The sequence below is a fragment of the Falco rusticolus genome, chromosome 3, assembly GCF_015220075.1.
Source record: "Falco rusticolus isolate bFalRus1 chromosome 3, bFalRus1.pri, whole genome shotgun sequence".
Taxonomy (NCBI): Eukaryota; Metazoa; Chordata; class Aves; order Falconiformes; family Falconidae; genus Falco; species Falco rusticolus.
This window is the reverse complement of record NC_051189.1, coordinates 56,063,050-56,089,724: the sequence shown is the minus strand read 5'-3', so window position 1 is coordinate 56,089,724 and position 26,675 is coordinate 56,063,050. Positions and strand designations below refer to the sequence as shown.

At 37.8% G+C, this 26,675-nt stretch overlaps 1 protein-coding gene across 7 annotated transcripts in view; it reads left to right on the top strand.

Moving 5' to 3' along the window:
• The window catches only part of MIB1 (MIB E3 ubiquitin protein ligase 1), a 101,624-nt gene that overhangs the window by 36,782 nt on the left and 38,167 nt on the right, over positions 1-26,675 (top strand). For 6 of the 7 annotated variants that reach the window (XR_005102975.1, XM_037379125.1, XM_037379124.1 and 3 more), the window contains exons 12-15: positions 1,339-1,490; positions 19,764-19,896; positions 20,262-20,348; positions 23,118-23,279. Coding sequence is in view for 6 of the 7 variants with exons in the window: in XM_037379125.1 (XP_037235022.1) it covers positions 1,339-1,490; positions 19,764-19,896; positions 20,262-20,348; positions 23,118-23,279 (534 nt within the window). In the remaining variant the exon portion in view is untranslated. The remainder of the gene's footprint in view (positions 1-1,338; positions 1,491-19,763; positions 19,897-20,261; positions 20,349-23,117; positions 23,280-26,675) is intronic. The other variant, XM_037379126.1, reaches the window with a different exon arrangement.

Genomic DNA, 26,675 nt, shown 5'->3' with positions numbered 1-26,675 from the left:
AAGTAATGAACTTTCAGATCCTGCATGTGTGATGAGAAAGTCCGTTGTGCAAATGCAAGTAGGCGATTGGTTTCATGGATGAGAGCACAGGGGGGTCGAGTCAGACTGAGGCATGACTGGACTGGCCAGCACACTGCTACTTGAGCCAATTCACTATGTAAACAGCAACGTATGTTAGCCTGTAAACAGCATATTCCATAAACATGATCAATTAAACCAAATAAAAGCCACATAATTTAGTTTTGGCAAACTGTTTCAAGTGTTTCCATATTGTAGCACTTTGGCAGTTTTTGATTCTCACTGTAAAGATATAAAGATGTGTTTTCATACTAGTGTATTGCTAAAATGTTCAGTTTCTGTGTTAGTCAGTTTGCAGTTGAGTCAGTGTCAGTAGCAAAAGACTTCATGACTTATATGGTGTTAGAATTTTACTGGAAGCATAAATCTAGCGAGTTTGCCTATATAACAGCAAATAAGCTTAAATGGATGTGTTTTCTCACTGTTAGTCTAGAGCATTCCTTTTCAGTCCAGCCATTCAGGTCCTTGAGTAAGTAATGTACAAAATGCTTCAAGGAATAAAAAGTATTTTTCCCTTATTTGGGATATTTGAAAAATAAAACACCGAGCTAAAAATATAAATACTTCGCCTGTTCAATTATGCAATGAAATATTTTCGTGTACCTTGAATACTCTAATCTGGTGTTAGCCACAAGAAGTTTAAAAGCTTAATGTTGCTTAGGACATTGGCCTTTGCTTCATGAAAAATGATCTGCTTCGGTTAACAGATATGCCTAAGTGTAGTACCTGGGCTCTTATTTTATTTTGATTTCCTTATCCTTTTATTTCATGCTGTCTTTTTGGTATTGTCTTTTGCATATTTTTTATGCTAGCTCAATCTTAGCATTCATTACTCAGATTCCCTGCTTTCCTCAGCCTTACTGGTTCGCTCTTTGTTGCGTTAGATTTTGTTGCTGTCCTGTTATTCATAAATTGTAATTTGGGCATCAGCTCTATCTGGGTATGAGATATGGAGGCGTTGATGTTGACATCAGTGGCTTCGGTACTATCAGATGCGAGGCATAAGTGAGCTCTGGGTTTGAGTTCTGGTGGTAGTGTAAACACAGGATACTGGAGCCCTGGCTAGGATTACACACTGAAGTATTTGCAAAAGCAGAGCAAAATCAGAAGCACCTTGATCTGAACTCTGCAGTGTAGCATCACTTCTTAGGTCTGAAGAACTGTTTTGTGTTTCTGTAGTGTTTCCTAGTGATATTTAAGCGCATTTTTTTTCTTTAATGTGGACATGTGAAAATTTATGTAAACTGTTCCTGGTTTTAGGATTCTGAAGGTGACACTCCACTTCATGATGCAATAAGTAAAAAACGTGATGACATCCTTGCTGTATTGTTAGAAGCTGGAGCAGATGTTACTATCACCAACAACAACGGGTTTAATGCTCTTCACCATGCTGCGCTAAGAGGAAACCCTAGGTAAAGATTTGGTTTTAAAGATTGTTTTAGCATTTGTAAAAGGAAAACGTGTATGGGAGGGTAGAATTATGGTATTCTTTCAAAAGATCCTTAAATCTGCATGTAACTAACTTCTTCAATTTTGATGTTGCCTAGATATGTATCTTTCTAATACTTGAGAAGCTGTTGTTAGAATGAAGCTACTAGTCAGTTTGGTTTAATGCTGTATTCAGGTAACTCCAGATACCTGGGAAGTTTCCTCTGTTGGCTGTAAAACTTTGCCAATAAAGGTTTTTGTAAGGAAGCTATTAAGATCTTAAGATAGGATTTGTAAAAATGTTTCCCTTCTTGAATGTTGGAATTGGGAAAGGGATTTGAGTTTTTAAGGAATATTTACTTGGAAATAATTACTAAATATACCATGCAGTTATAAAGTGATCTTAGGATTGTTGTGTTACATCATGCTTGTCAGTATAAGAAACATTTAATTTTTGTTTTCTTGGAAGTATGTATAGAAGGAATTTCTTATTTCAGCTTTTATAGAGCAGCTCGTAGGAAGAAGTTAGTTTTAAGGCATAACATGTTTTATGCTAGCTGCATACTATGCATCTGCATTAGTCTTCAGTTAAGATAGCTTACAAAAACTATTGCATAGGCAGAACTTAATAGAAAACCTGCTGCGTTTGCTGGTTGCTTATTACGTTGTTGATAAATGGTATTTTTCAGAGCTGTCATTCGAGCTTCAGTAGTATTTTATTGTATGGTAGAGAATTCGGTACGGTTTACACAAAATAAGAAATGTGTGTGTTTACTTGTTTAACTTTACTACTAAATTCTACTCTTCAGTTGAGTGAAGTTGGACAAATAAGGCTGTGTATTAATATATGGGAATAAAATCTGGGTTAGTCTCTTAGAACACAGCTATCAAGACTGATAGCTAAAAAGTAAAACATTTATATATATATATGGAATGGAATCACACTTCACAAAGTAAAAGTAGTGGTTGGAAGTGTTGATAGGAACAATAAATACATTTACTGTTTTCTACAGTGCTCATAAAAGTTCTGCAAGAGAACGTGTCAAGGACCTAGTGAAGGGAGCTTATTTTTAGCTTTCAGAAGACAATTCTTTCAAGTCTGACTTGGTAACCTCTTCACTTAATGTGAATTCTCCCTATTTACATAACAGCATTAGCCAGGAGTACTGTTGCCTGTCTCCAGCTACCTAGGTGGAGTATTTTTTGTTAGTTTTTGTTCTGCGATGCTTTCCTTAGACTCTTGTATTGGTTGGTTTGTGTGATTTTGATCTCAATATGAGACACAGGGCAAGTGTATGGGGGGGGGGGGGGGAAACCTCCTCTTCATAGGGATGCTCAAGATTTTTCTGTGGGTGAAGGCATTTTTTCTGTAGGAGCAGCAGATGTTTGCTTTGATGGAGGGATCCAAATTGTAGTTCAGACTGGGTCAGTTTGTTGGTGGAATGTGAGGCATATTGCAGTTTTTCCCAGAATCCTCTCTCCTTTACAAAGATTTTTATTGGAAGAATGGGAAAATATTTCCAGTGTTAGTAATTTGAACCCTGTGTAGGTTCCCCCCATACACAGGGTTTCACTTGCATCTACTAAAGTTAGATATGTTAAAGCTGGTACCTACTTTTTTTGGTTGCAGTTGGATCTGAGCACTTCTGAAGCATGGAAAAAGAGAGAATGCTGTCTCCCATCACAGTAGTAGTAGTTTCATTCGTTCACAACATTGTGTAGCTTACATATTGGCCTGGGAACAAGTTAATGAGAATGAAACAAAAAAAAAAATCTATTGTGAAAAATGTCTAACCCACGCCTCCCCGGGCCAACAAATCATTGCAATAGTTTGATTCATTTAGAAGTTAAGTTTTATTTTCTTTAAGACTTTAGTGATAGTAGTTTATTTTATTGTTGTTTCCATAGTTCTACCACTGGCCTGTTTCTGAATGAAACCAAGGGGTTTGTATTTGCCACTTTGTTTTTCTAATTTGATCTGGAACGATAGCTATTATAATCTGTTAAATGCACTAAGCACGAGCTACTTAAAACTGTTAAAAATGCCCCCCTGAACTTTTAGCCTGTCACTGACATGGGTCACAAGTGGAACGTAACATACTCTGCTTGAAACCTTCCTTAAGGACCTACCTTTCCTAATCTAAGCTTTCCTGCTTCACCTAACCTGTAGTTTCTGTGCTTCAGGCTGTGGTGCCTTACATGGAATACAATGCACTAAATTACCCCTAAGGTCAAATAGATAAATATTTTATGAAAATTAAATATGTATCCATAGATGTATGTAAGCATATGTGTGTGTGTATATATATATACACACACTTGTAATTATACCTCATATGTTTTTAAGCGTTGATAAAGTCCACATCCATCTTCCTTTTTGAGGATGATAAAATAAATGCATGTATTAAGTGCATGGATACCACAATAAAGTGGACTAGATTTCTGTAGAAATTTTTTACAGTTGATATCAAATAGGTATTTGGAACAGATTTAATTTTCAGTGCAAAACCTATTCTGCTTCTTGCTCGAGTTCTGACCTTTACTAACAGTAAGACTCTTACTAACAGTAAGAGATAGCCTCCAACAAAAAACCCACACAAACTGTGCAGAGAACAACATTTGAAACTTTTTAATTTGTAATATAAAAATAAATATATCATTTTAAACATTTGAATATTAGATAAATATTGCAAGATAGATAGCAATTTATGTCAAATAGCTTAACTTTTTCTCAGCACTTAAATCTTCCCTGACTGTTCGGTAGTGCTTTCCAGAAGTCAAGGTGTGTTTTGGAGAGCATCCTATTGTTAGTGGAATATTTCTCTTTAATAATTTGCTTCTCTTCATACGTTGTGAATTGGTACAGAAACAGAACTTCTGTTTTTGATGCTAATGTATAATGCTGAAAGGTAAAATGGATGTTATTCAGCTTATGCTGTAGGTAACTTTAAACTTGTACATAGGAGACAGAGCTAAAAAGAAATTTTAAATTAAATGTGGGGAAGTTAAGACTTTAATACATGGCTTCTTGTTCGTGAGTTTTAACTGAGTCAGTCTTATTGAAAGTGCATTTATTTTGGACTTTTTTCAAAGTACTGTGAAACTCAAAAGCTTGGCAGACTTAGCTTCTTCAGTGTTAATGAGATTCTTCAGACAGAAAAAAGGGGAGTAAAACTTGAAAATACTGTACAGTCTGGTTATTTTTGCCATGTTATCAACTCTTGGTTATGTTTGATCTATTTGCATACCTGTGACTTCAGATTTTTGAGCTGAAGACATGACTCTGAAGTGTAGGCATATTTTATATCTATTGCCCCAGTTAGTTTTAGATTTGCATTGTATCTTGTGAAGACAGCTTTATTCACACTGCAGCTAGCATCTTAAATAGAGGCTGCTTTTAGAGCTGACCTGACTTTGCACATGTGTACAACTAGTTCTTCAGAGCAGTAAATTCTGCTGGACTTCAAAACAAAACATTAAAATCTTGGGGTAAGATACAGACTTCAGATACTACTTTCCAATGCCAAGGAGATGTTATCTTTATGTTCATAAACTAGCAAGCAGGATATTGTGGTTTAAAATGGAATTGTAATTTTTCCCTTTGGTGGTTGTCTTACTTAGATCTCACCTTGGGTTTAGATTTGCAGATGGCACGAACTGGTTGGCAGTGGAAATTTTTAGCTAGGGGTTTGAGAGGTGAGGTTTCTCACTTCTACTTAGTGTTAATGAGTCTCTCCAGGGGTCATGACAACGTGCTGGTTGTCATGGGGGTCCTCAAAGAGACAAGTTGTGAGGTAACTGAAGAGTTACACAATTGTTTTCTAAACGAGTAAAAGTGATTCTTCAATTTCCTATTTGCAGTTCTGACAGTAAGTGTAGGTTGAAGCTTAGTTGTAGCTGAGTGCAAAAAAAAAAAAAAAAAAAGCATGTGCCTAAAACCTCTTATTAAAGTATTATGTCAGAAAATGCTTTGAAAGAATACTTTTTTTCAGATTGGTTTGGAGAAAGAATATAATCTCCGTGAGCAGGCCTATAATTAGATGGCAGATTAGCCTGTAGCTGTTGAGGTCAGTGACAAATTTGTTATCTTTAAATAGTAAATAATATGCCCAGCATGTACAGGATGGCAAACAGTTCCTACCCTATGGAGTTTCCTCCTTTATGCAATCAAAATGAAAAAGGTGGTTGGGGTGGTGGGGAGGGGAAGACAAGGTGTGCCCAGAAAGTAGACCTGCCCTACATTACCAGTACTGTTCAGGACTGCTCCCGTTGATCAGTGGTTTTTGGTCGGTTCTGCTACAAAGAGCAACAGACTTTGAGGGAAAATACAAGACACAGTAAATCATTGGAAAATATGTTTATTTCACTCTTTACCTATATTCTTTATAAATGTTGTAAGAGATCAGTTTTTACTGAATATGGACAGAATATTAAATGCCAGTAGCTCCTTACAAATACAACCTTCAAACTGTGGAATACAGAACTTCACGTAGCATCCGGTTTTAAAAATACAAGAAATCCTGTAGTGATCAATGCATAGCTACAGCTGGTTGAAGGGGACCAAATCCATTGAAGAGGTGATTTGGTTCCATTTTACCAGCTTTAGCACAGCATTGGAGTGCAGGAAGGTTATAATTCAGTAACATGTTTTTAAGTACGTGAACAGTTCACAAAGAAAACATGGCTTTCTTCTGTGTTAGATGTTTTGTTTCTAGACAATGCAAATTTAAATTCCCTTGCTAATTTAGAGATTGCAAAATGGAAAGCTGTATACACAAAAGCCTGTACAGTATCCAGGTTTGTTCCTTCCTAAAGTATTTGCCATAGGATCTTTGGATGAGTCTCAAATTATAGTTACAGTTTTAACTTTTTTTCTGTCTGCAATAATGAAATTCTAAAGTACTGACCAAAAACTGTCATCTTACAATTTCTACTCATGTAGAGCTCCCTTGCCTCTCTATGTTAAACTTTACTGGGGAAGGAGGTTTCAGTTTCCCCTACCCCCCTCACCCCCCACCCCACCCCCCAGTTCATTTTCTGGCAGGTTCCCTTTTGCAGCTGTTTTACTGCTGTAGTTGATTACAGCATAAGTATAAAAGTCAAGTGCTTTCAATGCCATTACTGTATCTCTGGTTAGTATTAACTTTGTAGACATTATTATATAATGTAGCAGAATGGATTATTATTTTTTTTACCCTGATAATATACGTAAAAACATTTAATGCCAGAAGAATACAGCTTTTAAAGAGTAATCTAGGGTTGCATTTGATTTCTTCTAAATTAAGGTCCTTAATACATTTGTGCATGCTCACGTAGCTTTCTTATGTTGTATGTGGAATTCTTTTTGAGCTTTGACTGCAGTGAGAAGTAGGGGGCAACCTTAGTTCAAGCCATTCACTAGTAATGTGTATGTCAAGTATAGTCTACTACATCTGTTTGCTGCATAGTCTGATGCTGGTGAGAAGATTTATGTAAATATATTCCCAACACCATGTATCCTAATAGAAACATAGCAGGTGTGTCACTTGGACTTAAGCATTAAGATGGCTATAAAATTAGTTGCTATTTTTACCGGTTATACAGGAACCGTTTTACAGATACAGCTGCTCAAGTGCGCTTTTGGATGGCAATACAGTTTCATGTACTGGCCATATCGGGACAAAAAACGGCCATGGAAAAAAAGCCGTGTAGCATTTGATAATGTCAGCATCTGTTATCCCTGTCAGTCACACAGTTGAAATGTTTGAGTTACAACTGTGTCAGCAGATGCCCAAAGTTCAACGTGTGCTCAGTTAAAACTGAACAGCTGATCTAAGTGATGGATGTGACATTTTAGAGTGACTGGATATGTATTCTTAGGATATGTTAACATGAACTAGCAGGAAGTAATGTCAACATATAATTTTAACTTTTGTATCACTCGAACTGTCATTTTGTTTTGGAATAGTGTTGCAATGTTATACAAAGAAGACAGGAAAGAACACAACACCAAGAATTGTTACCAAAATCCTTTCAAGTTAAATTCAAGCTGTTAAAAAGTTTGTCTCCTTACATAGTGGAAGCCAAATCAATTGTTGGGGAGGACAGGAAGTCTTCAGGAAAAGAAGGAAATGCTTAGGAATTAACCCCTCTGTAAAGCTATTGGTAATGCCAGATTGCCTCTGTGAGGATGTTGAAGTTCGGTAGCATCGCTCCATTTAGAAAAGCTACTACGGTTTGATTTGTTTCCCACTATAAACTGGGTTTAAATTTAAAGATACTGTAGTCCTCGTGCCAGAATATCTGCTCATAAGAGAAATAGCTTTAAAACAAATATTAATATCTTACTTAAGAAAATGGTTCTGATAAGATAATGTTTCTTCTTGTATATGTTGTTCTGTAGTTTGAGATAATAAAAATAGCATGCTATGTATAGCTATTTGAGAATTACGTGAGTGTTCAAAAATAAGACCTGAAAATTGTGTATTGATTTTATTTATCTGGGAGGAAAAGAAACAAGAAACTTTAGTCAGCACAGGGATACAGTTAAATCTTTTATCTGGGCCAAATGTACCTACTTATCATGGACGTATCCTATTTAATAACTGCTTTTAGAAGGCTGCTGTCATGAATATGAATGGTTGGATTGGTGAGCCAGGAGGTCTTTCCTTGTATTTTGCCTTGTTCCTGAATTGGATGTTGAGTGTTTTTACTTAGGGATATGGTATGCACCAGTATATTTTAATTAATACTGCTTTTAGAACTTGAAACTGTTGCAGGATTATTTTTCATGTGGTTCTTAAAATTTTCTGGATGCTGCAAAGTCACATTTTCATGGCCAATTTTCTTAGACTTGGATTTAAGATAAATTCAGCTTACTTGAAAATAGTATTTAGGATAATTTGCCTTTTAGGTTGTAGTTGTCACTTGTGTTCTCATTTAGGAATCTGTCAATAGCTCTAATTTGCTGATTAGCAACTGTGGCCTAGAAATCTCTGTATTGTCACTTTCTGTGCATAAACCTGACACTGCACTTTGTATCGAAGAGCTCAGTGAGCATAATAAGTGCTGATTGGGAGAAAATTCCAACTTAAGTCTCATATATTGCAGAAGTTATCATACTCAATTATTCTGGATATTCTTTTCTCTAAATCGCAGCCTTAATTTCTTAGCTGTTCCTACTTGTGTCTCAGTTGCAACCTGTAGATTAAATGTTCTTTGGTAGGTGTAAATTTGAATGTTACCGTCTGAAGTAACACAGAGCCTGGCTGTGATTAGTAGCACAATGGCTTTTTTTTTAGTTAGATACTTTTTGATAATCAGGCTTTTAAAATTAGTTTCCTATCTATTAAGTGAGGAGTACTGGTAATGATAAATTTTGCAGCTATGCTGCAGTCTTAATTGGTGCATTTCAAGCATTCATTTCCAGCCTTGTTTTGAATTCTTTGTTTACAACTAATGTTCTGCTTATCAGCTGTTAACAATTCTGCCTACCCACTCTTATAGTCACTTAATTTAATGTTTTGTGATTTGTTACTAACAAGTATGAGTTATTTTGGCAATACCAGCTGACCCTTAGCAAGCCAATTTGTCACATGAATGTCATTCAAACAAGAGGGAAACCTGTTTCTTCCAACAGCTGTTCAGTTTCCTCTTACTGGTCGTTCCGTGCCTGCCAAAAATACATACTTCTTTACATTCCATAGCATTGTATGTTCATATGGGTACATAAAGAAGTATGTACTCTGAGCAGGTACACACACTTTTGCCCGACTACCTGTCGGATGAACCTGAAAATTATTTTGCTGCTTTCTGTTGCTGTTGCTAGGTAAAACTCAGGCTGACAATTCTTTGGAAGAGCAATGTTATGATTAACTGGTATAGAAATAAACTTATTATTCTAACTGAACTTTGTAATACAATTTACCTGCACAGTGGCTTAAAGCCGGTTATAGCTCATTGTTCTGGGATGGCATGGACATTAGAAGTGCTTTTCCAGATTTTTGCAGCCTCTTGCTGTTTGTTCTGAGTGACCACATTTGAGTGGAGAGTTGAATCTCTGGTAGCTTTGCAGTGTATTTTCTTGGAATTCGTAGTTGTATTCCACTGTAAAGACTTCAGCTTCCTCCCAGGTCTTCTAAAAGAGTTCCATGCTGGTGTACAGTTTGCATCTAGTGTCCTGAAGGGAAGTACACACTTGTCTAATATGGCAGTTACAAACTTTTTTCCTACCCTCCCCAATCCCAATTCCATCTCTTTTGCATCCCATCCAGTATTCTGCGAACTCTTTGCAGGTTTATACTTATCTCTGCTGTAGTTCAGAGTGGTTTAAAAAAAAAAAAAACCCAAACCAAACAACAGCACATGCCACTGGTGATCCTGCTTATCATAAAGATGATGACATTGAATTAAGAAAACAACCTCTAACTGCTGTGACAGTATTTGGATTGTTAGGCCAAAGGTCACACATGAAAGCTAATACCTATTCAGTACTTCTGCGAGCAGTTTTCTCATTTTTTAAAATTGGCACTCACCTGCTTCTGTCAAAATCTTCTCCACACTTGAAATATTTGTCAACTAAAAAAACAAACAAACCCCAAACCAAAACCCTTAAAGAAACAAACCCCCAGTATGTGTTTGACTTCTAAGGGGCTGCCAGATATAGCTTATGGTTGCTTAATTTGTCATTTCAGAAGTTGGTCGGGTTTACAGTAAAGGGTAAGCTTCGTCTGTACGACGTTAGAAGGTAAATTTGAAATAAACTTAACAATTAGTAAACGTAATAGTCGTAAGGAAAGCTGAGAGCAGAGGAAGGAAGAATTTCTGCAGCTCATGACAAAAACCTAGTGCAGCTGATAGAGAGCAAATCAGAGTGTAGCAGTAGCTAGCACAGTACTACAAGGAGAAACAGCAATGCAGCATTAGAATCGCAGCAGTCACATTCTAGTTTAAGTAGGTTGTTTTCATGTACATCTGAGATAAAGCACCTTGAAAATTTTGCTTAGTCCTACTTGAGAACTCAGCATCGCACTACCACACTGTTTATTAGATTTTCTTTTCAAAGTTGGTTATCTTTTAGTTGTGCATAGGAAGATATGAACATATTTCAACTGAAATGACAACCAGCTAATGGCATTGCAATTTTTGAGTTTATCTTCTTCAAAAAGAATTCCACCTACCAAGCAAGTTGGGGTTTTTTCTTTCCTATGAAATTTGGACTAATGTTGTTTTCTTTCAACCTGCTCTTTACACTACAAATGCTTGATACTTTAACACACTCAAATTTAAGCTGTTTCCCAGAGTATAGGGATTAATATAACAATTAAAAAAAACATTCTAGTAAATAAGATAGACATGCAGAAAGTCATAGGCATCCTTTAAACGTGCAGAATAATGCAGGTCTCCTGATGTTCTATTACCTGTAAGCTTAGTATCATGCAGCATTTGCAGTTGGAAGAGAGGTAATGACCTAGAGACACATCAGCAGCAGCCATCTCATCCTGAGTGCTCTCTCACTCTATTCGCTGAATCAGCTCTTCATTACATGGGGGGGGGAGGCAAGGGGGGGCAGTGTCGGTGCATACAGTACCTCACCACCTTAAATAGATAAAACTTAAAAGGAAAAAAAAAAAAAAAGAGCATTAAGACTGGTGCCTAATTGGCACCTGCTGCCTTTCTTGGAATACTAAAATATGGATGATGTTGTATAGAAATTATACCTTATGTCTGCTGGACTGAGAGTTAAGGCTCCAAGGATAGATGCTAGGAAGCCAAGGGAAGGTGAACTTAGCCCACTGTCAGATGAAAATCATCACAGGCAAAAAGAAAAATAAAAACCCAACAAAAAACCAAAACCAAGCCCCCAAAAGTTGGAGTTGCTTCCAAAAAAAAAAAAAAAAATTAAAAAAGGCACACAAAAAAAGCGCGATCGTCTCCCCCCTCCCCCGGCAAATATTGGTTTCTTCTAGTTCCTTAGATATTGCACTGCATCTTTTCTTGCTTGAGGTTATGTTTCCAGGCTTAACTGTAGGCAGGTCTGTGTTGAAGCTACTTTCCATCTTCAGAGGTCAAGTCTGCTCGCGAGGTCAGGGCTCCTGCACGCACACTACAGAAGACACTAACCGTATTTCCCACTTAGAGGGCACAAGCAAAACTGTTACGGCTTTATAGGCAGCTAAGCATTTGAAACATGCACTCCCAGGCAAACGGGCTCTCTTGTGCCTCTCTCTTCCCTGACCATATTTAGTCAACCATTGCAAAAAATAGTCTCTCAGCTGTCGATTGTCGATCCGGGAGCGGAGGGAGCCGCTATCCAGCGCTCTGCCTATTGATTGTGCAGCCTGCACTTCCACTGCGCTGAGCCATTTGTCCCCAGGTTTTTTTAGCAATGCCAAATAAAGCGCTCTCTCGTGTTTCCAGTTAGATTTCCCAGGTTTTCACTGAGCTTGCGCTGCTACTAGTAAACCCTGATGAGGTTGTCACTATACTTAGAAACATGGGGGGGGGGGGGGGGTGTCGGAGAGAGAGGAGGGGAAAAAAGGCAGCCCTGCTAGTAGCAAGGCAAGGGCTTCACGCAGATACAGAACAATAAATACCAGCGCTGCCGCAGCAGGTTGTGTAACCTGGTTTCTTGATCAGTGAAAAATGCCACGAGTAAACGACACGCTGATTAACATGAGGTCTAAGCGGCCTTGTTCTGCCTCTGCTTCTAAGTTCTCGGCCGCAGATGGTACTGTTATTTCATAAAGAAGAAGCTGGCGCTGATTTGTGGCCCCACATTTCCATACTCGAATCAGAAATGATTTGAAAAACATTTAAGTAGTAAACTCATATAACTCCATACTATTATGTTTAATAATTCTGTAGTGTTTTGTTTATAATGCTTAGCCATAAAATTAATTTTTGAAAAGTAAACGCATGCGTAAATGAGGTGCTGATGTTCTTTGGAAAAAAAAAAGCTCAGATGTTTTAGAAAAAAATAAAAGAAGAAATAAAGTGAACAGTACGCTTTGTTAATCTTTCAGGTGTACAAAATTGGCCTGTAATAATAAGACTAATAACTACACATTTAAAATCTGAAAAGAGGGATTTTCCTATTCATAGGGAGTTTATGCAGTGTTTTCTTCAGAAAAAAGTAACTGAAACTTAGTCATTTAAATACAATAGTCAGGAACCCAAATACTTCAAGACTGTCTTTTTTCAGCCAAAAATTTTTCTGTTGCTTAGGAGGAAGAAAAGTAAAAAAGCTGAAAATCTCTTGATCTAAAATTACATTAAAGGAAAATGCCTTCTCAATGAATATTGATATATTTAGTGGTTACTAATATATTAAAGTTTAGTACTGTGGAATAGAGAGTGAATTGCAAAGCCCTGAACACAGCACTATCTTGGATTTATACTTCCCTTGCTTTCTGTTGTGTTGATTTTGTCCTGTGCTTGGTAGCTGTTTACCCTGTAACTTCTGTTGCAGTGCAGCTTTCTGGTAAAAGTCACATATTATTTTTTTCATTTCTCTTTCTTCAATTTCACAATCATATGCTGAAGACAAAATTGTTATGTAAGATCTAGGCTAATATAGAACACATTTTTGTGAATTCCATGTATATTTATATACCGCATTGTTTCTTTAGTTTCACGTATATTGACAGATTTTTTTCAGATACCAAGTGATACTTGAAAATGCGAGGGACAAAAAGAAGGAAACAACCTGCCTATTTAAACTTGTGCTAACTGAGCCATCAGTCAGATACAAAATATTAAACTCTAATATAAAGATACAGTCTGTTTGGTAATACCAGTCTAAGGTATTAATCTATGCTCTGTTACTCGTTCCTGAGGGATACTTCCTTCTTCGTTCTTCCAGTGTGACTCCCTGTACTGCGCAGGCAGTGTGGTGGGAACCAGATGAGGGAACTGATGTGGCTTGAAGTTGTGTGCTGACATACGCTTAAGATCATGTCGTTGCCAAAAATAGCGCTGTCCTGCTCCTGTGTTACTTCTTGCGCTATGTTGGTACAAGTATTCCTTCGCTTCACAGTGAGCAGGCTCAGGGTGCTATCCTGTATGAGAAATAATCCAACAAGAAGGGGTGACTTCTTAGATGCTGTGTTAGGACCACTTTTTGGGTTGGTTGTTTTGGGGATTTTTTTGAGCAGAGGTGGTAGTCAGAGAAGAAGAATGGGTTTAGTAAAAAGTAGTCTTGCTTCTGTTGTGTTGTAAAATGCCTGTCAGACTATATAACCTTAAAAGACAACTTTGCAATGGAAGCTGTCTTCAAATCTGATCTGTTCCTTCAACTGTTTGAGGATGTACCAGTGAAAAAAGGTGAACAGGTTTAGCCAAGCCAGGGGTGGGAATAAACTGTGGCTCGGGTCTGCTGGGGAGTGCTTCAAGCCAGGATTGTTGTAAAATACCTTGTGAAATCATGTCACACTGAGCCAGTGGAAAGCTGACCTGAGGGAGCAGAATGACAAGGGAGTAGAGAAACTTGTAGTAGAAAGTGCACTGAATCATTACAACCCCTAGAGATACGATTCCTGGTAGGTTTATGCTGATCTAAGACGTTTCTTCTGGAAAGGGCAGTCTGCCCTCACTGCAGCTCTGGCTTCATCATTTCCTTACTCCTGTTGCTTCTAGTGATTGTGAAGTCGTAGGGTAAATTGGGTTATTTCATTGATCTGTCTGAAAGCAAACTTGCCAAATCAGGAGTCTGGCAGGTTGCTTCACTCACTAGACAGCAATGTGTCTGTAGAGCCAAGATAATGCAGGAACTGAAGTGCAGGGATAAGTGGGATTGTGTCTTTCAGTAGCAATTTAAGTTAAATGTGGTATGCTGATTGTGAAGTAGCCTCTGTTTTTTCTTTATGCTTAAGTATCTGTTCTTTAAAAAAACAAAAAAAACCCTGAAGACAAACAAAACCACCCTACCACCCTCACACAGGTTCCCTACTTTCCCCATTTAAATCATTCTGCAGTCAAATTGCAGCTGGTAGCAGAGAATCTTCTCTAGTTTTTCTTTATGTACTTTTTAAACAGGGTGGAAGGATGCCTTTGCAGTTAAGAATGCTAAATCTGGAATCTTTTATACAACAATGTGCTAGTTTCATCTTGCTTACAAGTAGTTTGATCTTGTAGGTTTTTCAAATAAATCCATTATTGTATGTGGCATTCTCGGGTAATGCTGATGAGCATCTGTAAAAATTCTAGGAGTCAAGTACTGCATAAAGAAAGAGATTTTATATGTAGGTTGATAATGAATAGTATACCACATGTTAAAATGTTTGGTCATAACAATGATTTATTTTTTTTTTTTCTTGCTACGTCTAATATTGGTAACCAGTGTTGAAACCGTTGCCCTGTGGCTAAAAATGCATCAGGTCTGTTATGCATTTTATGTTGCAGATATAAAATCAGTGCTGTTGAATTTGTATTCTGCTATTATAAATAACTTAAATAGATCATATATGTATTAAGCTGTGGCTGCAGACCTCTAAAAACCTGAATTAAAAAAAAAAAAAACCATGAAAGAAATGTCTCAAATTAAATGTAACACAGTATAAATGGGTGTTCCTTCTACCAAATCACTTCTTCTAACTATTAGAGCCTGGAATGTCATTTTATGGGGATGAGTTAGGTGAATTGTGGTGGTGTTATGAGTTAGTGTACCCCCAACAGCTGAGCTGGGAAAAGCAACATACATCTTGATTTAAGCACCTGTGTTTTCTCATTACCTTTTTGACTGAGCAGGTGTTTAGTTCCTATGAAGGAAGAACTAGTTTCCTCATCCCCTTCAAAGCTTTATAGACAGCTTCCTCAAAAATTTTCACTAGTGTCTTTCTTTGATTGTCCCATCTAGAAAATTTCAGAACTTGCAGAAGATCATCCAACTGAAAAAGGCCCAAAATCTTTCAGCTTTATGCTGACCTGAAAATACCGCAGACCAACAAATATTACAAAGCTTACCTGTTACAGTTTTTTTATTAGTAATAATCTTTACATAGCATAGCAATGGTGTCATTTCAGTGTTTCGATCAGAGCTTTAAGCATCTTATCAATAATCTTTGCAGCTACTCAGCCACGTAATCTGTAACAGCTGAATACACTGAAGATGATAGTCTGAAGAGTTTTCTTCAGCTGATTTCATGGTCAGTGTTACCATTATACTTGGTGATTTCTTGACCTTTTTGATAGGTGAAAGTGAAAGTAGTCTGTGGTCTGTTTTACTGTATACAAGATGAAAACAAGTTTTCAGGACTCATCTGTGTTGTGGTCCTAAAATGGAGCAGTACAACTTGGCTTCTTTAATACTTCGTGTGGAAAAGTGAATCAGAAATTACTGTGTAATTACGTGCATGCAACATTAATTCACTAATACGACTTTTTATGATACTATGCATGCCTGTTCCAGTGAGTATTGTTCTAAATGATAGCCACTTAGCTGTCAAAATTTTGGCAGCAGCTCTAGAAAATCCTGCAAAATAGAATAGCTGTAGGAAGGAAGGCTGCAGTGAAGGAACTTGGGCGTTGAAAAGATCTTGTGCCTTGGAAGAACTTACTTTTCAGCTAATGAGAAGGAGGATGCAGCCGCTGGGCATCATACAACAATTTGCCATTTGTAGCATGTTAGTATCTTGCACAATTTTAAGGGGTCTTGCCATAAAACCATCCTGCCATTCTGCTGCCCAGTAGTTTAGCACAGTCTGGAAGAGAGACAGATGTGGTCTCCACTTGCATAGGCAGAAGCAACTGAGGAGTAGTTACTGGCCCTCTGATTCTTTGCTGTGAAAAGTAAGATAAAGATCTATTACACACAGAAGCTGTTTGTTTTGTTGGTACTTCTGTTTTTTCAGTAGTACCAGTACATGTTAAAAGCATCCAAAAATGTAGCAGGCATCTCATTTATATGAAAGCAAGATACCCCCAAATATTTTACGGTTGAACTTCAGATGAAAGTTTTCCTGGTATTTGACAGTAAACTAAATAGGAAAAGATGTGAAAGAGGATCTAGTACAGCTAGCGCTCTTGCAGATATTAGGATGAATGAGTTTTTTTCATAGCATACAAAATATTAAGTCAATTTACTTCTTTTCTTTCAAAGATGAGAGTCGTTAAATGGCAATAATAATGTTTCAGAAATATATTCATTTCTTGATGCATCTGTTAAAGTGTGTGAATGTACTTTAAATTTTATTTATTTGTGGAGTTGACAGTTTCCTTATTTCCTTACTGAAGAAAAGGATATAAAATGTCATCTGAGTTGATTAGGACAGCTCTGTGTTTAGTGACTAAAGCTACTTTGGAGACAAGCTGGCTATAGTTACAGATACGAGAGTAGGTGCCTTCCCATATAGCTGTAGCTGCAGTTGTAAAACAAATTTCTTGACCTTGGGTTTTTCGTTAGGTTGTTGTTGTCCTGCCTTTTACTGGTCATTCACAGTGGTCATATTGCTTCTCTCAGTCATAAGGAATTTTCAGGTAATTTTTGTTACGCTTTTTAGATGATCCACAGTAGATACTCTAGATCAGGGGTCCTCAAACTATGGCCCGCGGGCTGGATACGGCCCCCCAGGGTCCTCAATCCGGCCCCCGGTATTTACAGACACCACCACCCCCCCGCCGGGGGTTGGGGGGGAAACCAAGCAGCCGCAGATGGCTGCCTGCCACTGCATCCGCGCGCCGGCCCCCTGGTTAAAAAGTGTGAGGACCCCCTGCTCTAGAGCTTTACAGGGTCTTCAGAAGCCTGGAGCCTGGCAGGTGAGGATAAAGAGCTTACATGGCACGATACCCTGAGGGAAGCCACTGTAGAAAGTAGACTGGCTGCTTGTGCCACTGGTATTGTGCGCTCCTGAGATGTGTTCTGCATCGGCTTAGCTTTCTGAAGAGCTGATGGTGGTGTGCCCAGATACAGTCCAGATACGATGCAAACCACAGTGCTCCAGACTTGTTCCCTCTCTAAGGCAGCTAGAAACAGTTCTGATGTTGCGAACCAGAGACATATTTATATCCCAGGCTTGAAAATACATAATTTCATTACAAAATAAATGGTGTTAAACAAGTACTAGTTGCATTGTTAATTTTGCCACATTTCATAAAGCTTTGGTGACTTGTATTTTTCTAAATTACGTCCTTAATTTTGGAAATTCCTGCGTAAGTGAATCTCTCAAAGAATTAATGCTGGTGTTTTGCGTTTTTTTCCTCAAAAATATTCAAGTCTTTCTCTAGCACATGACAGAGCTGTAGAAGGTGTTATGAATAGAAGCTGAGCAATGGTTCACAATGAGTACTGTACAATCTGCTAAGTGTTGCTGTCTTATTTTGCTGTTTTTTAAGTGATTTGGACTGTGAGGAAGTGAGAAGCTTAGTCCTGCCAGGAAGACAAAAAATCCTAAGAGGTTGAGAATGGTTTCTTTTTTATTTGCTTACCTCAAGAAAGCTGTGATTATGGTGGAGTCTAAAAAGTCTGAGGCAACCTACAGACTGCAAAATGCGTTTGGTTGCTGGCCAAATGCTTATTTCCGTGCTGCAGAGGTCAAACCTCCAGCCTGGCTGTGGATGCTCCACATAGCAGTTGGTCATGGGTCTCCTGTGGGCTTGTGTGATCCTGTGGCCTGGAGATGCAGTAGCTTAGTTCTGGTTCTTTGAGACACCGAATTTGGAGAAAGAAAGTAACTGTTACACTGCAACTGCCAGGATGGTGCGTTAAGTATGAAAGTGAGGATTTATGTTGCGTACTCAGCGCAGTAGCAGGAGAACATGGAGATGCTTAAGAAGTCAGGGTCTGTTAGGACAGCATCCAAGCAGTGTGTAGGAAGGTACTTACTGGACTGGTACAGTAGCCTACCTCATCGTAGCCTACCTTCTACTTTTCAGGAGGGCTCATTGGAGTGAGCTATCCCCCGAACCACAGCTTTTTGTTTGTTCTGTAGGAAACCCTTTGGCTTACTCTAAAGGAGAGCTTAGGATTGAATAGCACTGATGCGGTGTGGATGTTCAAGGTAACAGATTTATTGGAATTAATTAGGAGCTCCGCTATTACTTGACAGTGCACTCATCTGTTGAGAATATTTTTAAGTAAAAGCTGAGAGGCTCATTTTATGAGGATATTTATGAGGCTTATTGAGATCCTGTGTTTTCAATATCAGGTGGCTAATGAAGAACTGTGTAATTCAGTTGTAGTATCTGTTGTGCGAGGCATTCTGTGACTGAGTGGTTCCACTTGCATTAGCTAGTATTACTTGGATTTTTATATTTGACTTTTATGAAGAAGCTCTGGTTTTCCTGTAAATAGCATGTTGCTTCGACAGTAGGGAAAGGTGAGATGACAGAAGAGGTGTCCTGGCACAATATTACAGTAGTCTCTGGCTTTCTGTTTGTGTCTGAGGAACTGTTGTAAGGGAGCTGCACGTGCTGTTTATAAAGATAAGACAATAGAAACATTAAGTTTGGTTACTTACCTATTCCAGAAGCTAAGTGAAGGCACGTGAACTTAAGGAAAATTTATTTGAGAGAATATAAGATTGAGCAATTTGTTTATCTAGCATTGTGTTATTAATACCCTTACCGCTGCAGTCTTTGGACTTAATGGATTTTTCTCTGCTTTAATACCTATTTGCTTTTCCCTGCCCTTGAATTGGAGATAAAAGATAATAAATCCCCTTCCTTTGATAGGCATCTTGCTAAGCACATATAGAATTGGGGTGGAATACTAGACACTACCATGGTATGTTAAACTCAGTATACTCAGCCACTATCTGTTACAAAAATACTCCACTAATATTCACTGTACAGTTTCAGCATCCATTTTATTTGTGCCCGAGAGATCGTACTCCAGTTTCATCTCAGAAATTGAAAGTCTTAACTGTTACAGCCCATGGCATAAAGAAATCTAATAGAGTGAAACTTGCTCATTAAATAATTAAGGTTGCTATAAGGATTTTGAGGGAGAACAATTCCATTGTCCATGTTTCAGAATTTGTGTGAATACTCTTTTTAAGGAACTTTTTAGTGCTAGATAACATTCTTCTGAAAAACTGTGATTCCCACAGTCTGTTTTGGGTATTGTATGCTTTGTTTGTATGCTTTAACTAGAAGGAACTGAACATGAAATTATTGTACTTTGGAGCTGTCGCTATAGCTTTTCACCCACTCCCTTTTTGAAAAAATACTACTGTTAGCTTACTTTGTAGTTCTGAGAATGAATATTGTTTTACTGTTGTCCCGTGATCATTTAACAAATACATTATAGGTCCATTTATGCCATCTCTGCATGTTTATTTCAGTGCAATGCGTGTATTGTTGTCCAAGTTACCACGACCATGGATTGTTGACGAGAAGAAAGATGATGGTTACACTGCCTTGCATCTGGCAGCTCTCAATAATCACGTGGAAGTGGCTGAACTTCTGGTGCATCAGGTAGGACTCTCCTCTCAGGAGGATTTAAATGTCACACTTCATTTAACCATCTGATGTGAAAATAGTTTGCTGCTTGATGCCTGCAATCGCAATGCAGAAGCAGTGGAGCAGAGAGACACGTGGTGAGCTCTAAAGGTCAAACTTCCCTTGAGATCATTACAATGGCCTAACGGTGCAGAGGGACTGCAAAATTTGATACTTTTTGATTCAACAGATCAGCATTGGTATAGTGAACTGTAAAAGTACTTAATCACTTCTGCTCTCAAATCTCCAAACTAGGAGTCATATTCAGGGTCATATTCACTGCCCTAATGGACTGCCTTGAATGTAGAAGATAGTGCTCTAATGCTTTGAATATCGTTCAGGGCAATGCTAACCTGGATATCCAGAACGTGAACCAGCAAACCGCTCTGCACCTTGCCGTTGAACGACAGCATACACAAATTGTTAGGGTAAGTATCTTACTTGCATTAAGCCATATGGTTAATGTTATTTGACTCAAGCTGATTGTAGCTGTTAAGACATGGGTACTTCACGAACATTTGAAAAATGATAAAACAACATGTAGCCATTGAATATTTGTATCATCAATGCCAACTTGCCCAGAAAGTCAGGTGGTAATACAAAGGATGTTTTGGGAATGCTAAATTTTTGTACATGAGCATTATGGTTTCCCCTATGCAGTTGCCAATTCCAGCATCCCTCCTGGTTGGCTAAGGGAGAATGTATTGCTCTGTTACTTGTTTTAAGTCTTGCAGTCCTGTAAAGGGACCTTCAAATTGTATTTTTGATGCCTTTTGCTGATGAGTAATTATTCTTACTCATAGCTTTTGCAAATTGTAGCTAAGTGAAAGATCTTCTCATGAGTTTACCTACTTTTCAGTCTTCTGAGTGTAACTTTCCCTGTTCTTAGCTTGGGAGAGCTATAAGCAGTAACAGGTACCTTACCAGTGAAAGCAATGCTATTTCTGTTCTTTGCCTGCACAGCTGCAAAAGTTAATACTTCAATTTAAATAAACTTTGTTACTGGCACAGGAAATGGCAGTACAGCACAGCTTGCCCATTGTGGCCTGCATGCACTGTCCGTATGGGACCTATGTGACAGTGTTTGGATTGCTAGCGTGGGCTGTTGAGGGTCAGAGAGCACTCACTGCTGTAGAGGATGCTCCCTGTGAGTGAATACATCAGCCTGGCCTTGGCCCTCTGCATAAATCTTTAAAATTTGTCTTGGTAGAATGAAAGTCACCTTATACTAAAAACTGTCTCTTATTCAGGCCTAGAGAGAATTGTCCCCCTTACACAGACCTATATCTGCGGTTCTGTTTAGCATTATTTTGCCATAAGGTTTCTCCATATCCAAGGGCTGATGGAAGTGATCCCCTTACAGTGAAACATGTGATATGGCCCTATATCTGGAACTGCTTGCTACCAAAAGAATGATTTCCTAGAGTCAGTGTCATTTGCATCCCGCAGGCTATTTGGGAGCTATATTTGGTGAGTTCTTGTGCCCTTCTGGAACTGACACGGTACCTGGGAATACAATACTAATCTAGCAGATGAGCGGGAAGGTAGGCATGTAGAAGAACAGTATGCGTATTGGACTGATGTGCATGTATCAGAGAATGTCCCTGTAGAGTATCCGTACTTCAGAGTTGGATTAACTTTGAGAAGTCCTAAAATAGCTCATGCAGCCATGCAAAGAACACGTTGGCTCCGTATTTCAGAATTAATTCCTATTGGATACCTTCCAGGGCTGGGCTGTACCCTCAGGCATCTGTGGAATAGTGGTCAAAGGTAGCAGGGCTCTTTTAAAAGCCCTGCTCCCATGACAAAGGGTGGTGGTTTGCTGCTTCTTTACATATTTATATATTATAACTTTTGCAAAGGCTTTGAATTTCTATGGTAGCCAAGGATTCCCAGTTGCTCTGGAAAGAGTTCTCTTCCAGATTTTCTTCCTGGAGAAACTCTTAAGCAGTAAATTACTAGTGGCAGACACAGGATATGAATATGAGAAAGAAAATCGGGTCACAGTAAGTCTATTTAGAGAGTGTAAGAAGATGGGGAGGAGACTGTTGCAACTATTAGCTGGTTTTCTTGGTTTTACTTGTGGAAGAAGAGTTTGGGAAAGCTTTGGTAAGCTGCAGTCAATGACAGGCAGATATTTCCTTGAAAATTTAAGTTCTGAATTTATTTCAAGCTATTTTTCTCTTAGCCTTTTCTAGACACTGAGATTCTTTGGTTCTGAGAGGCTGAGATCCTTGCAAGCATATAGGTTCTGAAGAGGGAGGTCCCCCTTCTTGTATTCCTGTTTCTAGGCCATGCCTTTTGCTTCTGCTGCTAATCGGAATTTTGCAGAGCAGCAAAAGCTCAAAACCAAAGTTAAAGCCTCAGCTTCTGTCTACAGGTTTCTGAACAGCAACGGTAACAGGGTTTAATTTTCAGGAGCAATTGTAGTTTGTCAGCGTGTGTGGATGTTTTGGGGTTTTTTTAATAGTATTTAAGAAGGTTCTGGGACATTGAATTATGGGATGGCTGTATGCAAAGACAAAATGAATAGGAAGGCCTGTGCAGCCTTATGCTTGCTTTCATATCATGTGACCTGGAATATGTGTCTAAAATTAGCCTTAAAGATGAGTCTTACAGTTTCTCTGAAGTTTGAGATAGTATTTAATAATGTCATTGGGGTTTATGTCTTCTGCTGAGTAAGGGCAGGCCTAAGCGCGTGCTTAACTACTTTGCTGTTGAGAGGTTACTGTAAATTAAGTTCTAAAGTTTAGCATGGAGTGGAAGTGGCGATTTTCGAGGTCGTTGAAGCCTAATAGTAAAGAATATGTACATGTCTAAAGTATTGCTCACTTGTTCTGTTTCTGATATATTGCTGTAATGTGTTACATTGTTTGTAGGCTATCTTGTAAGAATTAAAGGCTTTGGATGGTAGAAGGAATCCTCTAAAATAGCATCTTTTGTAACACTTCCTCAGCACAGGCAAGAATTAGGTTTCTGCAGAAAAAAGCTTGATATTTCAAAGAGATAAATGCTTCAGTTGAGGGGGAGCCCCATATGTGGAAATATAAGCAAACTCAACTGTGAATTGTAACAAGATAAAAGTATAACCCTTTTGGATGTCCTAAAGCATCCTAAACCCTACTTTCCTGAAATTACTTTTAAAATTAATAAATAGCTTTTTTTCGAATTTTAAATCGTGTTCTCTCTCTTTTCAGCTTTTAGTCCGTGCAGGTGCTAAGCTGGATATTCAGGATAAAGATGGGGATACTCCCCTGCATGAAGCCCTGAGACACCACACCCTGTCACAGCTCCGCCAACTCCAAGACATGCAAGATGTGGGCAAGGTAGATACTGCTTGGGAGCCATCAAAGAACACAGTAAATAAAATGCATTTATTTATTCCTTTTTTTTCCTGTACAGTTGTCTCTTTATTTGTCTACTTTCTCTAGTTCTGTACTGTTGAACTGTTTTTTGGCAGCATAAGTTTACATAGGCATTCTGCATTAAAGTGCAGTGTAGGCAAAAATCATACTGTTATATGTGGCTTTTCACATGTAGGCATTATCTTTGTTAAAGAAAAATAGGGTTATTTGTTCAAAATACTATGACAATTCTGTCTTCCATAGTGAACTTGTATGACTGCCAAAAAATCAGAAGTAGTTTTTTAGGAAAGAGAAATAAACAGTATGACAGTACAGAATAAGACTAAAAGTGTTTTCTGTGGTTCAACATCTTGCATGACTTCGTAGCTTTGTTTAGCTGCTTCTATAACCTTCTGAAAGTGTATTCTATTAGAACAAGGCATTCTTAATCTTCGTATGTTTATTGTTACGTATTTTTCTGACAGAGTTCATTTCAGAAGTTGTGCTGTAGTAAGGAAGTAGTCAAGGAAACCGCAGGTAATAAAGGTCAAAATGTTTTCAAAATGTTTGGAAAAAGAAATGCTTACACCTGAAAACCTGTGTGAACCCCATATGCAAAGATAAGGTTTATAGTTGAGCTGATAGGCAAAGAAGAAATAAAATTCTGGAGTGATTTGGATTAAGAAAAAACAAACAACAGTCTTCCTTTAGAGATGCACAACAAAACAGTGGATCAGATTTGCTGAATCATTGGTTACCAGTGTCGTCATATGTTCTAATTCTAGCTGTAGGTGGTAAGATTTTTGTGTTTCATTCAAAAAAAACCCCACTAGTTTCAAAACAGTAATTCCACTGTACAACTGATGTTTTTCAGACTGGTTCCTTAATCTCACTGATTAAGTACACTGGAATAAGCTTTGAAAAGAGATTCAAAACATGACTGGCATATGTAAGAAAATGCTTGTGTCCTTTAAAGTGAGAGGAGGAAAGCAATTGCAGCTCAGCTGTTTCCATGATCTGAAATGGACTCTGAGAGGTGTCCAGAATACTTTGTGTGCATGTATTTAATTGTGAAATGAATGAACAGGAGATAAATACTTTTTCTCTGATTCAGTCGGTTTCTCTGTGGCCCATCTTATCAGTGGCATCCACAATGAAACTAGAATGGTTGTGTTTTGAGTTTTTTAACACAAGAAGTGTGTGTGGGGGGGTGTTACTGTCTGTTTAAATTTTAGTTTTGGGGTATTTTATGTTTCAAAGAATAAAGTTTTTCTTCTAGTTTCATTTCAGATGTATCTTTGGTTTTAAAAAAAGTAATTACACTTCTAGTTCATTTCTGTTAAAATACTAATAAAAAAAAAGTGGGAGGGAGGATGCCACAGCAAACAATTCCCTGCATGATTGTATCTTTGCCTAACAATTGCCTAATGCTTAAAAAAATCACGATCAACCAGTACTTCCTGTGTTGGCTTGATCAAACTATTGGGTTGGATTTTTTTGTCGTCCCACCTGTCCCCCCCACTTTGTTTTGGTGCAGAGAAAAATTTTGCATAGCTAATAAATTTGAGAGGTTTAAGTGGTGTGGAGAAGATATGTGCCCTTGGAGAAGAGTTGAAAACTTCCTTATTTTAATTTTATGTGGCAGCAACGTAAGAAGTGACTGAAATGTAAAAGATGGAGTAAAGCCTGGTTAAAATATATCTCAAAACTTTTCAAAATGATCAGCAGAAATCTTGAAAATGTTTTGTGCAAAATAGTAAATCAGAACAATAGCTGTACTTATCTACCTTTATTTAAATAAAAGTAATGTAAAAATGCTATAAACTAGATTTAACCAGTAAACAGTTTTAAGAGTAAGCCACCTTTGACCCAAAATAGTCTATCACAAAAAGACAAGATATGAGCTGCTAAAACATGTCCAGGCATCTGGACCTTTAAAGCTATCCAGGGACACATTTGTAATATGTCATGAGTAGAATTGCACATACAGGTGATAGATAATAGAGGATAAATAGGATTAATAATTTAGTCTGGGCTTACTTTTTGTGAATCTGAAGACTTAAATTGATGGAATCTGTATTTTTTTTAATTCTTATTAATTCCTTTAAAGATTGAGAAACGTGAGATTTGTTTAGTCTGAAGGATAGCAAATCTGATATGTAAATCTTTAGTATTTTAGAGCTCATTTTTGCTTGGCTAAATTTTAATTAACTTTGGACTGCTGTCTTGAATATATCAACCTGCTGAGCCCTATAGGATGCCCTTTTGTAGTATAGTACTTCAACAAATAATGATTTTTATTTATTTTTTTTTAGTTGAATAAACTGAAAGAGAACAGAAACTTCATATGCTGCATTTTAGGTATTTTTCATATTTGGAAAATTTGGTTGGACAGAAGCTTCATTGAAATTCTGCCGGTTTTGCTTTTTGCTTTAAGCACAGTTTAAAATATGAGACAATAATTTTTAATGATATCATTAACATATTTCATAAGTGGAATTATATGAAATGAATTCTTTAGCTTTTGGGTTTTGGTAGTTCCTTCTGAATGTCACTGTTAAGCCGTTGTAATACCTAAAAAACTTTTGTCAGGTTTCTTCTGTTGCTTTTTCGGTAGCCTATTTAAAATGCATGTGTTGGACAGTCTTGATAGTACACAAAGCCCTGCACATGTTAAGTATCAATCTGAAAAGCTTTTCTGTGTTCAAGTACTATGAGCAGTGAACCTCATCTCATTAACTAATTTTGAAGTTTTTCATCCAGCACACTGCAATGATTGTACAGCTGGGAGGAAAAGAAATTTTCTAAACTACAGTCACCACCACCACAAAAAAGTAATTTAAGTTGCTTTATTACAGAGGCAATGTTCCTTGGTCTAGGGTACTACTTATCCTAAACAAATGTATTATTCCCCAGGCTTGTTTAGTGTTGTCTCTTTTAATATAAGTATCTTTCAGACCCTTAAACTTCTTTTAAGATTCAAAATGAGGCCACTGTCTAAATCCAGGCTTAAATTCATTGAAGTCAGTTAGGTGTTTACAGATTCAAAGATACATCCATATTTACAATTACTTGGATGATACTTGTACTGTTTGTGTGGATTACACTGAAGCTTCTCCCTCGCAGGTGGATTGGCTGGGTTTGGCTTGTGTTGATGCATCTCAGGGCTAGCACCCTCCACAAGAGGCTTGCTGCAGCCATACTAGGCACCAAGACATAATGGTGGTTTTTGTGCATGCGTGGTCGTTTTGCAGGTTTTTTGGTTGGGTTTTTTTGTTGGGTTTTCTTTTTTTTCCCCATTCTGTGTGCCTGAAATGTTGCAGACTACCAGAGAAGCATTATGGGATGCAGCATTGCCCTGATGTTCTCAAAGCATACAAGCACACCAGAAGTCTTATAGGACTCAAGATT